Here is a 16,115-nt window from a genome sequence, read left to right as displayed (position 1 = left end):
ACCTGTTGATATTCTTAATTGTATACATCACATGATTTGATAGAGGAATTTGACATATATTATTTGTGCAGAAAGTAACAGGTGTAGAATAATTTGGTAATTTTCCTAAAGATATCAACCCACCTATATTTTTCTTTCATGTATTGATGAAAGAATGAAAGAGCAGTTTTCTTATTCTCAGCAGAACCATCCTCACCATCCTTAATTTGTATTTTACTTTTTTAACACTTCATACTTTATGGCCTTTTTGGAAGGGAATACCAATGAAGCCTGCACTGGTTGATTTGTGATTATACGCAGAAGGCCAAGTGAATCCAAACCTCCTCGTATTTGGTTCATATGTATTTTTCTGCTAATGAGTACATGATGCTGCATAATTTCAAAGACCAATATACCTTTATTAGCCTCAGTAAGGTCATAATATGATGCCTCAGAGAATGATAGCATGTCACACATTTCAGAACCAAGTTTTTCTAGTGTCTCTCCACTTGAATCAAGTACCTGTATTGGTATAAAGATACATTTGTTGCAATTCCTATCTATTTCAAGAGGAAACACCGTGAAATTGTAGTGCAGAAAGAGCACAATTTACAATGTTTACAAAGATGAGTTGTACTTGTACATATCATAATAACTCTAAAACATGGCATATAATGGTGCATACAATCAATTTGTCATACAACAATACTAGTCTACTGTCAGATGACATGACAGTGGTAATCCCTTTATTTTTTTAGATGACATGACTATTACTATTTCAGGATGAAACAAGTCAAACAATGAAGTAGCTGCTATGAGTATATATGTACAATGTATTGGTAATAAGGTTGAATCAACAAGGTATTTCTAATATGCCAGTCTGTAAATCTTGCATGTGCATATATTCCTTAAACATGTTTCATTTAACAAATTAGTACATGTTTGTCAAGTATGTATAATATGTAAGTTTATATATACACACCTTCTGTAGAGTGATTCTGAGATCAAAATCAGCAACATCTTGAAGTTGACATGGCTGCCTGCTGAGGTGATATCTGTTGCAATGTACTCAACTACTGGTTTAGCTAAACCACTGAATCCAAGACCAAAGTGTAGCATAGAATAAGCAACAATTTTGCCAAAAAGTTCAAACAATTCCTGACTGATAATGAACTGCTTGGTAACTGGTAGCAAGTGTTTTTCTTTACACTCAAACAATATCACTTCACTGTTAGATTTCATTACATCAAATGCCATATGAAAGAATTACAAGGTTCTTTATGACCAGCAGATATAAACACAGCACTAGGATGAGTATAGAAGTTGAGGTTGTTCTTATACATGCCTACTAACTGTCGAAAAGGAGCTTTTCTCCCTCGGTTATAGTAAAGGATTGTTTGTCGACTGTCTACATCAACTTTACTTTTTCTCCACTGCTCAATAGATTCAATATACAGTATAGATAAAATTAATTACTTAACTTTGGGGTTATTTTTCACAAATGTAAAAGTGAGCATGATTCTCCAAAATGTACTTTACGTAATTTTGTCACTGAGAATTTATGGCCATTCAATCATGCAGTTGTACAAACTGCTAGAAGCAGCACTTCTTTTTTTAACAAAAATGCAGTTGGACTGCTACAAAAAATCCTCTGGTCAAGTGAACAACAAGTAAGTCGTTTGAATCAGAGAGAGTACGTGTTGTTGTTTAGTAGTGTCCAAAGGATTTCATACCTGAAAGCATGTAGAAATTGCTGTCGTTTGCATAAGTATTGATTATTTGTTTAATCTTCAAATTGTTCTATGTACAAAATATGTTTCACTAGTAATAAATGATCTTCTATGCAAACACATCAGTTCAAAGATTTAATCCAAATATGTGAACTGCATTTTAACACAAACATGGAAAGTGAACCAGACCGTTTGTTCCCATAAAATATTTAATACAAACAACCTGACACGTAGTTGTACACTTACTTGTACACGTACACGTGAATCAAGTCCAGAGTGAAATGGTTGGTGACTTTGAACATTTGTTGAAACATTTTGATCCCCAACTGTTACTAACACACAAGCAAAATAAAACCAGAGATTCTCACCCTTGTCTGTTGTAACAATTAAGTACTTCAAATGAAACATTTATTTTTTCAGTATGATAAACAAAACATGTATAAAGTATGTGCCGAATTTGAATAGAAATTGAAAAAGCATGTCCAAGACACCACATTAAAAAAAACAAGATGCCTGGCAGCGGGCCATCTTTGATTCAATTGCGGAAGAAATTGTCATGGACATGTATCCTAACATCTATAATCTATGTACCAAGTTTGAATGAAAACTGATAAAGCATGTCCGAAATACAACATTTTCAAAAAAACAAGATGGCTGCCAGTCGGCCATTTTGAATCGAATCGATAAACCATTGCATGTGCATATGTCCCACATAAAGTACTAGGTACATGCAAAGAATGAGCGGAATCGGTAAAAAGGATTCTGAAATATGACTCCGGACGCACGGACGGACGCACAGACGGAGACCGAATTATAAGTCCCCGTTTTCGGACTTTGCAGTATACCATATGTCCCATTTCTGTTCAATAGTAACTTTTTTATTCATTAGTTCTTACATGAATAGACAAACTCTATAATAGGTATTTTTACAATATTTTAGCAGCACTTTTTTTAGTCTAAATTGTCTCCAGCAGTCCGAACAAGTCACTGTAAATAACACTGCAGACTCCAAATAGGAAGAATGGCTGTTATTATATATTGTAATGTTTTACTTCCAAGCTTGGAGTGCACTCTGAAGTATTTAGTTGTGGGGCGGTTCAATTTTTGCCAAGTACGTGTTTTCGTAAGTCGTGGGAGATAGGGAATGGGTGGCTGTTGATTTAACTTGGGAAATGGAGATATTTTCACCAAATTAACAAATTATGAATCTCGAAGTTTTGAAGAAATAGAAAATATGCAAAAATTAAAAAAAAAATAAACACTTGCATATGGTGCCATGAAATCAATAAGTCATCACAGATGACATAACCCCCACAAGTCACATAGATTTGTTTTGAAGTAAATAAATTGATGTGACCCTTATATGTTAACTGGGATACGTTAATTCCTTTTATCAGTGTCAAAGGTTTTGGGGAAGGGAAACCACATGAAAGTAAATCAAATCATCTTCTGAGATTCTGGTCTGAGATTACCACATGGTAAAACACTTGAAGTAGAAACAAATGTAGCAAGTCATCTGAAGATGACATTTTTTGGCTATAAGTTATGAAGTTTTTATTTGAACCAAGTATCACGAAAATCGGGTAAGAAAATTAATTAAGTTGACAATCAAGAGTACATCCGTCATAGGTAAACATCAAGTATGTATCTACCAAATTTGCTAACTAATAGTTCACAAGATATTAAAAAAAATAATTAAATATGCAAATGATCTCATTAATTAAGTTCAAACTCAATATTAACAAAGCACATACTGTATAATAATATATCAAGAAAGTCCATACAAAGTTTGGCCTTATTTGGACTATTAGTTTACATGATATTAACAAAAATGCAAAATTAATTAAATATGCAAATGAGCTTGTTAATTGATCGCTTCAAAAAAATAAAACCACATGCATCTGTACCAGTGGTCACTCTGTGTTTGTATAAGTCTCAACAAAATCAGAACAGCCATCTCCGAGTAATGACGACGAACACACCAGGACTGAATTTTGACATTCAAATGGGCCGACAGTCGGCCATATTTGATGGAATCAGATAACGAAATAGGGAACACAAAAATGAATAAAATTATATGCAAATAGTTTGCTAATAAAAGGTGGTGGTCTTTAAATGACAAATAAACATACTTGTTTTGTTGATATAGTATTATCACCTCAGGGGAGTTGTCGAAGTAGGCAGGAAGTTATGGAAGTTGATGTGGACCTGTTCCTACTTACTAACTTACTTCGTTGCCAACTCAGGGAAGTTGTCTGAGTGGGTAGGGGCATGTTCCAACTTACTGAATTACCAACTTAGAGAAGTAAGTAAGCTGGAACAGACCCCTAGCGACTTAGACAACTTCCCTAAGTTGGTAGGGGTCTGTTCCAACTTACTAACTTACCAACTCAGGGAAGTTGTGTAAGTATATAGGGAGGGGCTTGTTCCAACTTACTAACTTACTTAGTTACCAACCTAGGGAAGTTGTCTGAGTAGGTAGGGGTCTGTTCCAACTTAACTTACCAACTCAGAGAAGTTGTCTAAGTAGGTAGGGGCATGTTTCAACTTACTAACTTACTTTGTTGCCCACTTAGGGAGGTAGGTAGTTGACTGTTATAAAATACTGTAGTTAGGTTTTCATAGAATATGTATAGACCTACTAACTTGTAAGTTGGTTTACTTGCATATATCATACAAATATCATACATGGACTGTACATGGACTGGGCACCCAACTTGCAGATATCAGTGACAACAAAACACTCAGATTCGCAAAGTGAAGTGAACATGTTTTATAGTCTAGGCGATTGGTGCAAAATACAGCTTGAATTGCTCAGTAAATGATAAAAGCATGAAACTTGGCACAATTATACTTGATCCTATATTGAATATTTTCAAAGATGGAGCCCATAGATACATCATGTTTCTTAGGAACGGTTGCAAAGGAAACCGATTGATCCTAGCAACGAGCGGGGCAGGATACCCCAGACGTAATTGTCCATATGAAGAAAGGGATGGTGGAAATTGATTTTCATGGCTGACGAAATTGTCCAAATAACCATCTCTTGTATGGCATGCAACATACAGTCTTGCAAAAAGGGATGATTCACTTTTGAGAAGATTGACATGTGTCCCTGCTTTCTTTGACTAGTGTGCTTGCTCGTTGAACATTACTACTTTGTTCCTGGTGATGGTTGAGGTTTTTGGTTTGATGTTAGCCCGGAGACGCTCGTCTACAAATGTTCCATACTGTTCTTGACCCTTTGATTGTATTGTAGTGAGGCACTTGATTGACTGCTTGACCATGATGTCCTTTGAATGCAGTCTCAGAAGATCTTGGCTTTCTTCTTCAAACGGACTCCCCATGCCCTCAATTACTCTGACCAGTGTATCGACCTGTGTAGCAAAATGCTTCTGGGTAGCATCAGTTTTGCTCATGGTGGTTTCTCTGGCTGGGACTCTCTCGTTTCCCTACCATGGATGACTCCAATTCAGATATGACACGGACAAGTTCTGGCCCTGCTACTGCCCATCGTAAAAGAGCATCGGCATCCTGTGTCAGTCCAAAGACTCCCCTTCAGCCTTCATCACACCATTATTTTGCTCATGGCCATGATCAATTGCGATGAGGGAGAATTTTATCAAGGACTTGACCATGACGAACTTGCCGTGCCGAAATTCTCGGGCAACATCAGAATGGGTGTCGTCCAGGCTACACATATCTTTCACATGAACTGACATCCAGCGGGCGTAATGGTGTGGTTGAGACTGAAAAACCAAGGTGTCAATATAGTTAGTGTATCTTTGTACAAATCGAAGTCACCAGTATGCAATGAAAGCACAAATGCCAAGGCAAGCAGTTCCAACTCAAGGTTTGTGTTCCAGTACAGGAATTGTGGACTGTCAGTCTTCCGACGTGTGCACCACATGCTAAAACTCTCTGCAGGGCCTTCTATGTTGGTGGCATACATATCATATGCATTCTTCAGGAGAGTATACAGTGTGCATGCAGTTACTTGATGGGCATGCCGGGTCCGAGTGACATGGGATGCCTTGAGGAAAGATTCTGCAATTCCACGAGTGGCAAGTTCAACCCATCCACTCCCTTCCAGCCAATGACCCAGAACTTTGTAGCAACACATCTTCGTGTGGAGTCCACCAAGAAGAATTACAAACTTGTCCTCTCCATACTGGCTGTCCATGAACCATTGTAGTTGTTTCAGTTTTGCGAACACAGACTGGTCAACACAAAACACTGGAATCTGACCAGGGTTGACAAGTTGTACAGCAGCTTGAATAACATCAAAGCAGTGACGCAGCATTGATGGGGAGCTGGCCTCCCCAGCAAACAGAGGCAGCATGGCATTGATCGATGGTAAACAGTTTGATTCTGCCATTTGACTGGCATGGTATGCGGCCCAAGATATGTTAGACTCGCAGGATATGGATGCATGCATGTTCTCATTCTTAACATACAGCCAGTTGTATTCTTTTTCCATCTTTTCACTCAGTTTATTGCAGGAAGATGTCAGGTTACTAGAAGTTAGTGGAATATGAACATCACCTGATGGCAGACCTGTGGGTCGTATGTCACTATAGGCCATAGGTAAGTCCATTACCTTCCTCTGTGCCTTCAAAGGTGTTATTAAATGGGTAACACCACGGTCGTTATCACCACTTTTACTCTCGGTAGTAATGTTTTGGAACAAGGACAAGCTTGTACCGTGAAATGAACCAGTGAAGTTAGCTGCTAAGCTTGGATTGTGGTCTATATTGTCAGCGGCTGCGGTGATGAACTAACCCTTCTGGATCTGGGAAGGATAGACTGTGCCAATCTGGTGATAATACTCATAGACATTATTTCCCAATGATGTGACTATATCCATGATTTGATCATATGAGACTGACACACCAAGAGCATAAAGACACCAAATGTCGTTCTCTCGTTAATGCATGGGCTTTAAGTCCCATATAGAGGGGTAGTGGCGTCTCCCGATCGTTGCCGTGATAGACATGTTGTACAGAACCGTAGTCTGAGCGATGGTAAGCACTGGTTGACTGAGGTTCTTGTTGCATGTCTGATCAGTAATATTTGATCCATTGATGAGCATGCTGACAAGCGACAGAAGTGACTGAGGCACTGATTCAACCTAACAATTTTCGTCAAATGACCCTGAGAATGTTACCTTCTGTGTTAAAATGTCACGTCAGATCGAGTCTGCAATTTGAGTGATATTCACACTCTGTTCATCTGGATCAGTCTGGTAGCTTTGACGTATGAAGGTTCCTACATCATCCTCGTAAGCCATGAACACATCTCTTCCTTCCCTGTAGGCTTTTACACCTGAGAGATGCATGAGAATTCTGTATTTAAGGTGTTTACTGTTTATTCGTGTAGGAACATTCACACCAAGTTGATCTAGTCTCTCAGTGTACAGCTTAGTAAGATCTGCAAGTTTGAACACCTTTATGTCTTCGTCTTGTCTCCTTTCCTCTATGTAGGATATCAGCTCTGCTAACGCGATACCTTTACATGTTTGGTCACTTGATACACATGAAATTTGTGAGACCTTTCCACGTGCTCTGTTGTACAAATTGGTGAGGCATCTTGCATGGTATTTTGCTTCAAGCGCGATAAGGTCTACTACACCTAATTTTGCCAGATTATACTGCCCTCTGGTGGTTGTTTGTGGACTTTAGGCAGTAAATACCACCAGGGCGTTCTAACTTTGAGTCTGTATATTTATACGCGTCGTAATTGATTAATTCCATGTAACAAATTTATGTAACAAGCTGATGGACCAAATTAGTTATAACTATGGTCGTTGGCTTTCATATATATAGTTATGCCATGATTGCAATGCCATGACCTTTGTCGAATGGTTTTATTACAATTTTGTTATCATGATGTATTTTATTTATTACTGCTCTTTCGGCAGAATTCATGTTTTGTTTGGGTTTATTGGTAGTAGTTTTGGATATCTCAACTTTTGTTGCCTCAATGTAATTTTCGAGGCTACTGTTATGTGAGCCTGGTGGGTTCCATGTTGATTTCATTTTGATAGGATGTTGTTGAGATTGTTTATTACGCATTAAATATTTGATACACATTCTCCTAGATAGCATAGACTTGTATCTGTGCAAAGTGTGATAGGTTGGCTTGGGTGGGGTTAGTATAAATTTGAGTCCGTTGCCAAGGGCAATGACTTCTGTTGGGGTTAGAATTTTACTCGAAAAATTCCGAATAAATTTGAGATCAACTGAGCTTGATCAGCCAACCGTTTTTTTTAGCAAGTTTTTCATTGTATTTCTTCATTCGTTTGCATCTTGCAATGTGTTTCTTACGTGAGAAGAGTCTATTGCGTTTTGTGTTATTGATTGTATGGACAGAATCCATAGTAATAACGGTAGTTCTCTTTTGGAAGGATGTGGTGGCCCTGAAAAGGGCCGTTTGGTTTGTGTGTCGGAGAACTGGTTCATTTAAGACTAGTTCGTTTTTTGTCTACTCGGGGGGTCCTGCACTCTTTTCCTCGATTGTTTGAGGAATTGCCTCAGTTTTTCAACAGCCAGAGCCTGATGTGCTTCTCCAGCCAGGCGTTTGATATCTGCAAACGCTTCCTATCCACTTTTACCAGAATGGTCTGAAATTTTTACAGGTGGGTCGGAAAATAAATGTCAAGTAGTTTAGTGCACTGTTTAGAAGCCTGGTTTGGAAGATCGTTGTTTTGAAAACATCCAGGAAGTGGACTGATAGCAAAACCCTTTCACGATGTTAACAAGGGCTATTATACAAGTCATCTACTGTTGAGTGCAAACCAAAAAATTAGAGACAAGGTCTGCTGGAAAAAATTCCATATCAGATAAGGGAAAATAGGTAGGCTTCATTTCAATCCCCCCCATGATATCAAATGGTCCGCCCCTAAAGTGAATATCGCACTTGTGCGCCAGCTGACTGTGGTTGTACACAGATTTGCCACGCTATAGTATTGGTTATCAACTTCCGGGTCACGTCGGGTCAGAGGTCATGGCATTGAAGTCATCATGTTTTTTTATATGTAAATAATAAGCATGCGTACGCATACATTGTTTTATTAGATAATTCATGGTTTACATTGCACAGCATCTAAAAATAGTAACCCCGGTTCGATGACGTCACTGAATATAGAGCACAATATCTCGGTGCGGACAAACATTACTGTACGCATCTCGTCTATGCACTGGATATTGTAGTGCATTTCGTCCTTACGACTTGATTTTGTTATTATTGCGTTAAATAGTAAAGATACAGTTCGATATGCCGGGAACGAAACACTGCTGCTATGGACCATGTCGTAGCGACAAATGAAGGATGTTACTTGGATCCATTTCGTCAAACCACATCACGATTTGGAGAAATGCCGGCGGTGGGTTCGGGCATGTGGACGGGCCGATTTCACAGTTGATAGCGTGAAAAAAGATACCTACATTTGCAGCAAACATTTCATCAACAATGCAGGACCTGGTGTTGAACACCTAGATCCGATTCCTGCCCTTGCATCTCCTGAACAGGTTTGTTGAAACCTCTAGCTGCTCGAATGCATACATTCCTTTTCCGTGTACGAAACAATACACGTCTCAGCAGGTACTGGGATAGCTATATAGGGCTCATACCACTAATTGAATTTCTATAAACGACAATGTTAACATATGACGAGATTGCTATATGAAAATGATGAAGAAAGTTGAAAACATGGCTCAAAAATTGGAAATCAACATGCCAGTAATCAACCATATGAAAAAACATGTTGGCCAGCTCAAACTCTTACAAATCTCAGGTAAACAAGACACACCTACTGTATTTGGATTGTACCTAGAGAAATCACTGGAAAAACACCAAGATTAGAACATCCAAATACACACAGAATAAACCCACAGGTACACAGCCACTAAGTAGTAAACAAAAGACCACATGTTGGTCTCACCTTTGACCCAGGTGATTACGCCCTCAAACAGGGAGCACCTGAGAAAACAAAATATTTAAAAAAAATCATTGGTCCTTGCAAGGCATTTAAATTGGTTAATCAGTGGCATGAGACCTATAGGCTATGTTGCACAAAAGAGTCTAAAGAGTCAAAAGTTGAACACTGGGAATAATGTTGAATATCACTATCACTGCTTATGCCATTATCTTCAACACTGCATATGTGATTGTCCAAAATATCTTTTTCATAGCATGTGCTGTATGTCCTTTCGAAGACCAAACTATAGTTTGAGCTGTTGATCGAGGATTCACAAGTTTCACAAGAAAAAGAAGGCTCTGATATATGTGTGACGTTGCTGTTGATCGAGGTTGATCTTCATCTGGAAATAGAAAATCACAATCACAGAAAATAATTTAACACATGCAAATTTTGCTTTACAGGTAGACAATTGGGCAGAAAACGCAAAGCTTCAACACCCAGGGCTGCACCTGTAACCAAGAAAGACAGAATTCAAGCTGCAGAAGGATTGTTGTTATTGTTAGACGATGAACAAACAAATGGTGAACCAGACATGACTATTCCCATGCCATTATTTGAGGAAATTGCCATTCAGACTGAACCTGAAATTAAGACATGATTGATCAAGGCATATTAAAGCGAAAAATAAACTCACTTGCAGCAGAAATACAAACATCAATTTTGTATACTTGTATATTTGTGTCATTTCTGATGGAGGGTAGCACTCCAGCTTTCAGAAAGTTGCAATATCCAAAGAGTCATGGCCACCCGCTTCTACACAGTTTTTAATCCTGAAAAAATAAATTAAGGAAATACTAACAAGGGGGGGGGGGGCTGAATATGATGGGTAACTTTTTGGCCTTGAGTGCATCCCACACAAAAAATGGTAGGTATGCCTCAAAAGTGAAACAATCTTTACTGCACCCCAGGAAATGGGTCTGTGCTGTGCTGTGCTTAGCACATGTAGTACAAGAACACGAACAGAGCAGAGAGAGGGGTAGACTTATACCCTTACCAAAATTCATTAGACAAAATGTTTACTTTTTGTGTGCAAAAAGTATACAACTTTTGAATAAATTTGTACATTTTACGTAAAATCTTTTGTATACAAGAAGTACTCTATATTTGGAACAGATTTGTATACAAAGAGTATGCAAATACTATGCAAATAGCGTACAAAAAATGTACTTTTGTATACAAGAAGTATCCCATATGCAGCCAAGGATGTACAACAAACTGATTGTGGTGAAATTAATACTGATTTATTTCATTTTATTTTGCTCAACTGAAAATGCCAAAAGTAGATGTATAATGAGAAATTACATTTTTATTTAGTGAAATTGATCAAGAAAAAGTTCATAAAAATTGGCAATAAGTCATGTTAGGATCTAAAACACGATAATTTTTAATATATGCAAATTAGTCAAATTCTAAACGACTCTTGTGGGGAATGTGTTATACACTCTCCTTATAGTGACTGAATTCTTTCAATAAACAGTAGACACCACTGTTGACAGGCCATGGGTCTCCCACGTCAATGCATTTTCAGACAGTTATGAAACAGTTTCCCTTTAAGTTATGCTTTATTCCTATTCATCATACCAGTTATGACATGTATACAGGCTGAATAGTACTCTGATGGTATAGAATGATTGACTGCAAAAATACAAACAATAGAAAAAATTGAATGTCACACAAAGTCTCACCAAGCACTTCTCAATGTTACAAATACAGCTCCATAAGAGCACACAGAAAGGGAATTATATCAACAGTAATAGCGCCCCCAGGCAACAAGAAAATATTCATACTTTTCAGTAAAAAACCTTCATGTACATAAAATACCACACAAATTCAGAAAATTACAGTACAGAATAAATCATTCATGAATTGAATTACTGAACTATTATTATTTGTAAACTGGCATTACTGGGCGTCCGGCTGTGATCACTAAGAGAATGCGTGATCAACCAACGTGGTTGCAACATGTTATTACATCATCGACACAACTCTGCCGCATGCAGAAACGACTCACTAAAAATGAAACAAGATTAATCTGCATAAAGTGTCTCTCACCGTACTTGTAGATTTACCCAGCTATGAACGAAACGTTTGATTGCTTGTAAACTGTAAACTTGCCAGTTTCTGCCACAAAACTTAACCAACGCTATGTATAACTGCATACGACTGATTTCTTGCAATAACCACATTGTTTGCTTGTTCAAGTTCTACTTCCCGTCTCACCTCCAATGCTACCATACGTGGCGCTCTAACCACATAGTATCGTGAATAACAATATCGTGAATAACAATAGCGGATTGAAGAGAGCAAGTACAGTGTAACAGGAATGATAAAATGAATTAAATAAGTTTGTTTTTTGGCCATAACATTCCGGCCCCCTAATTGTACAGACTTAGTCGAACCAATTATTTAAAACTAACTAATGGCCAAATCTAATTGAAGTACCACCAAAAAAAAAAAAAAAAAAAAGTATGAGTCAACCAAAATCCACCCATGAGGTAGCCAAAGCAATCACAGGAGCTTAATGGCATTAATGCAGCTCCGCATATAAACACGCACAGCGCCACCCACCACAGAAGACATACCTGCAACAGGCTATCAAGCACTGACGTAGGACTACTAACCGCAAACTTAAACATCACCGACCTGTGTTTTAGAACCATCAAATCCACCATCAGCATCATTAGATTCCAGTAGCAAACACAACTTGTCCACTGGACGCAAATACACATTGGTCTTCGTCTTAACTTTAACCATTCGAACCAGCATTCTTCGGCCCTTCATCACCTACACTACCTTTCCCATTGGCCAGATGTTTCTTGGGACTGAATTATTTATGACCAGGACAATATCCCTCAAAGCCAGGTTTCATCTGGGGTGAACCCATTTTTGTCTTTCCTGCAGCGATGGTAGGTACTCATTTAGCCATCTCCTCCAGAACACATCTGCCAAATATTGTACTTGGCGCCATCTACGTTTCACGTATGTGTCTTTCTTCTCAAATACACCAGGAGGCAGGGTCTGATTTGCATGCAGCAACAGCAGGTGATTTGGAGTCAATGCTTCAAGATCATTAGGATCGTCTGATACAAATGATATGGGACATCCATTGATAATAGCCTCCACCTCACAAAACAGGGTCTGAAGTGCTTCGTCATTCAAATATACTGTTTGTTCTTTAAAGAGTGACACAAGATCTTTCGAATCATTCTAATTTGTCGCTCCCATATCTCGCCCATATGTGATCCAGCGGGAGGATTAAATCTCCACTCAATATGATCTTGCCGAAGTATGCTTCCAATCTTTATGTGGTTCCATTTATTAAGTTCCTCCTGCAATTCTCCTTTGGCACCTACAAGGTTTGTACCGTTATCTGATCTTATAGACTTGACATTCCCTCTTCTGGCCTTAAATCGCCTAAGAGCATTAACACAAGAATCAGTATCCATTGAATAGGGAACTTACAAGTGGACTGCACGTGTTGCCATGCAGGTAAATACAACACCATACCTTTTAACAGTTCAACGACCTCGTCTGACTGCCAACGGTCCAAAGTAATTAACTCCGGTATGCGTAAATGGAGGGTTATCTGGTGTGACATGCTTGGATAGCAGATCTGCCATTTTTTGTTCACCTATTTTGGCCCTGTATCTTCGGCACACAATGCATCTGGCTACAGCTCTCCTCACTAAGGTGTTGGCACATAAAATCCAATACTTCTGACGGAAGCTGTTCAGCATGGCATTCCTACCAAGATGTCCAACAGATTTATGTACAGCATCTATAATGAGATGTGACACAGGGGAGTCCTTGGGTAGAACTATAGGATGTCTAATACTCTCCGATAATACTGCACATTCCAGGCAGCCTCCAACTCGAATGAGTCCATCTTTTACTACTGGATCTAATTTGTACAAATGGCTCCCACATGTAATCCTTTGGGAATCTGGTGTCAAAGCCTTGAAGTCATCTGAGAAATGTTGCCTTTGGGTGTAAGTCAATATAAATAATAATATAATAATAACTTTATTTAATTAAGCGCAACAATTCCAACATATGAAGATCAAAGGCGCTGATACAATAAACAATCAGTCAAATATTAAAAGCACATTTGAATAAGTGCGTTTTCAGTCTGGATTTTAAAATGTCTACTGAAGGAATAGAACGAATAGACAGAGGTAATTCATTAACAAGTTTAGGACCTAAATTTTCAAAAGCACTGTCTTTGTATAACACCTTGGACTTTTTACTACTCATCTGACGAGTTTTAATAAGAAACATCGATTCAGATCTTAAACTACGACTCGGTACATAAAATTCTATTAATTCACATAGATAATTTGGGGCAAAACCATACAAAAATGTATACACTAGTAAAAGTAATTTGAAATTGATTCTTTGTACAACTGGCAACCAATGAAGTTTAATAAAAATGTCTGTAATGTGGTCATATTTTCGAGCACAAGTGACAAGGCGGGCTGCTGCATTTTGTACACGAATAAGAGGTTTTATCTTAGTTACAGGGAGACCAGGCAATAATGAATTACAGCTGTCTAAGCGAGAAGATATGAAAGCATGTACCAACTTTTCAGTATCAGATTGGGATAATGATTTACGCATACGATTAATATTTTTTAGATGGGAATATCCAGATCTACAAATAGTAGAAATGTGTGTTTCCATAGATAGTTGCGAATCAAACAAGACACCTAAGTTTCTAGCACTTGACGAAGCACTAACCAATTCTTCACCAATTGCGATACTAGACAAAGGATATACTATGCTCTGCCTTTCTTAAGTCCTGTACTGTGAGCTCTGCATGCTTACAATTCTTTGACACCCTTTTGAACTCTTTCATTTTGTCATCAACAACTTTCTCTTGTTCTATTGGATCCATAAATGTTTTCCTTACTGCTTCTCCCACTTCCTTACGCATTGTAGACAATTTCCGAAGCTTCTCCCTTACTACCAAAATCCAACAAATGGCTATCTTCAAATTCATCCAGCTTGAGTAGTATGACATGAATCTGTCCAAGATTCCAGGGGATGGATTCATTAGAACTGATGTATGTACCTCTTTCTTTATCTCTGGGTCAGTATCTGGGAGTGCAGTAGAAAAGGCACTGCATGTAGGCCATTCGGTCTCAGGTTTCCATAGAAATGATGGACCATCCAACCACCTATTCTGCCGAGCTGAGTCAGCTACATCAAGTCCTCTAGAAGAGTCATCTGCAGGATTAGATTTAGAATCTACATACCTCCATTGTGATGTCTCAGATCCTTCTCGAATAACATTTACACGATTTGCCACGAATGTGTGAAAGCGAGCAGTTTCATTCAAACAAGACCGTATGACTGACATACTGTCTGTTCAGAAGAAAGTTTTGTCGAGAATATACTCCAACTCTCTCTTTACCAGCTTGCTCATTCGTACCGAGATGACAGCAGCTGTCAATTACATGTGTGACTGGAGCTACTCTGGATTTACCAACCAAAAGAGCACAGTGGACCATTCCTTTGTCATTTACAAAACGAACGTAGGATGCAGTACCATAACCTCTTTCGCTTGCATCAGAAAAGTTGTGAAGTTGACATGAAAATATTTTGCCAAAGCTGGAGGGCTTGAGACACCTTTGTACAGAGATGGTCTTAAATTGAGGGAGGTCTGCTGCCCATTTTCTCCACCTTTGTAGATCTTTACTGTCTATCTCTTAGTCCCATCCGATATTGCGTCAACACAAGTCTTGTAGAAGAATTTTACCAGGATAAAAGGCTCCTTCTTGTGAAGGGTCGCTCCTGAATGTCAATATCAAAACCAAAATCTGACACTCCAGAACACACCAAGTGCACGCTGCATAGGAAGATCATCACAACTTAGATTTAGTAGCTTAACATTCTTTTTTTTTATTATTATTATTTTTATATGATATAAAACAGTACAAATACAAAATAACATAACAACGTAAAAATTAAAATGAACAAACAAAACAGTTTAGAGTAACTCCATTGAATCAAACAGTGGGTCCCATGTACTTTTGAATCCATGTAGAGAATCTTTCTGTATGGACTTGGAATACTCAATATTAAAGGTTAAAATCAAAGTATTTTTCCATGCCCGTGTACTTGGCTGCACCTGTTTCCATTTACACCGCATAATATACAATTTCGTAAAAAGTATCAGAAAATTTAAAAGGCAGAGGTGATTTCTGTTTGAATTTAAAAGTATGCCCAAAATTATATCTTTCTGAGAAAATTTTATGTAAATATTGCCGTTTACCTCTAAGTAATTTTCTATCTGTGTCCAAAGCTCAAACACATGGGGCATTCAAAAAACAAATGATCTTTCTACAAATAAACCACAAAAAGAACATCTTTCATCCTCTACCAAATTTCTTAAATGCAAGTATCTGTTAGTTTGTGTAATTCTA

At 38.2% G+C, this 16,115-nt stretch overlaps 2 protein-coding genes across 2 annotated transcripts; both read right to left on the bottom strand.

The window, feature by feature from the left end:
- Positions 1–12,555: 12,555 nt before the first annotated feature.
- Positions 12,556–13,136, bottom strand: LOC144347581 (uncharacterized). Its single transcript, XM_078007405.1, has 2 exons — positions 12,923–13,136; positions 12,556–12,770 (listed from the first exon to the last, which is right to left on the bottom strand). The coding sequence occupies exons 1-2, from the start codon at positions 13,134–13,136 to the stop codon at positions 12,556–12,558; spliced, it is 429 nt and encodes a 142-aa protein (XP_077863531.1).
- Positions 13,137–13,208: 72 nt separating this feature from the next.
- LOC102805326 (uncharacterized) lies at positions 13,209–15,049 on the bottom strand. The gene is made up of 2 exons (XM_006811391.1): positions 14,515–15,049; positions 13,209–13,657 (listed from the first exon to the last, which is right to left on the bottom strand). Exons 1-2 carry the CDS (start codon positions 15,047–15,049, stop codon positions 13,209–13,211), a joined length of 984 nt encoding a protein of 327 aa, XP_006811454.1.
- Between the last annotated feature and the right edge of the window lie 1,066 nt (positions 15,050–16,115).

The sequence above is a fragment of the Saccoglossus kowalevskii genome, chromosome 13 (assembly GCF_978046115.1).
Source record: "Saccoglossus kowalevskii chromosome 13, keSacKowa6.1, whole genome shotgun sequence".
In the NCBI taxonomy this organism is placed as follows: domain Eukaryota; kingdom Metazoa; phylum Hemichordata; class Enteropneusta; family Harrimaniidae; genus Saccoglossus; species Saccoglossus kowalevskii.
This window is presented reverse-complemented; position numbering and strand designations above follow the sequence as displayed.

What these genes read in the sequence shown, in the direction of transcription:
- LOC144347581 (XM_078007405.1), bottom strand. Translation starts at nt 13,136, where the DNA reads ATGGATACTGATTCTTGTGTTAATGCTCTTAGGCGATTTAAGGCCAGA. An exon ending in TCCCGCTGGATCACATATGG is followed by an intron (nt 12,771 to 12,922) that starts GCGAGATATGGG and finishes CATTTGTATCAG; the next exon opens with ACGATCCTAATGATCTTGAA.
- LOC102805326 (XM_006811391.1), bottom strand. Translation starts at nt 15,049, where the DNA reads ATGTCAGTCATACGGTCTTGTTTGAATGAAACTGCTCGCTTTCACACA. An exon ending in CAAAAGGGTGTCAAAGAATT is followed by an intron (nt 13,658 to 14,514) that starts GTAAGCATGCAG and finishes AACATTTCTCAG; the next exon opens with ATGACTTCAAGGCTTTGACA.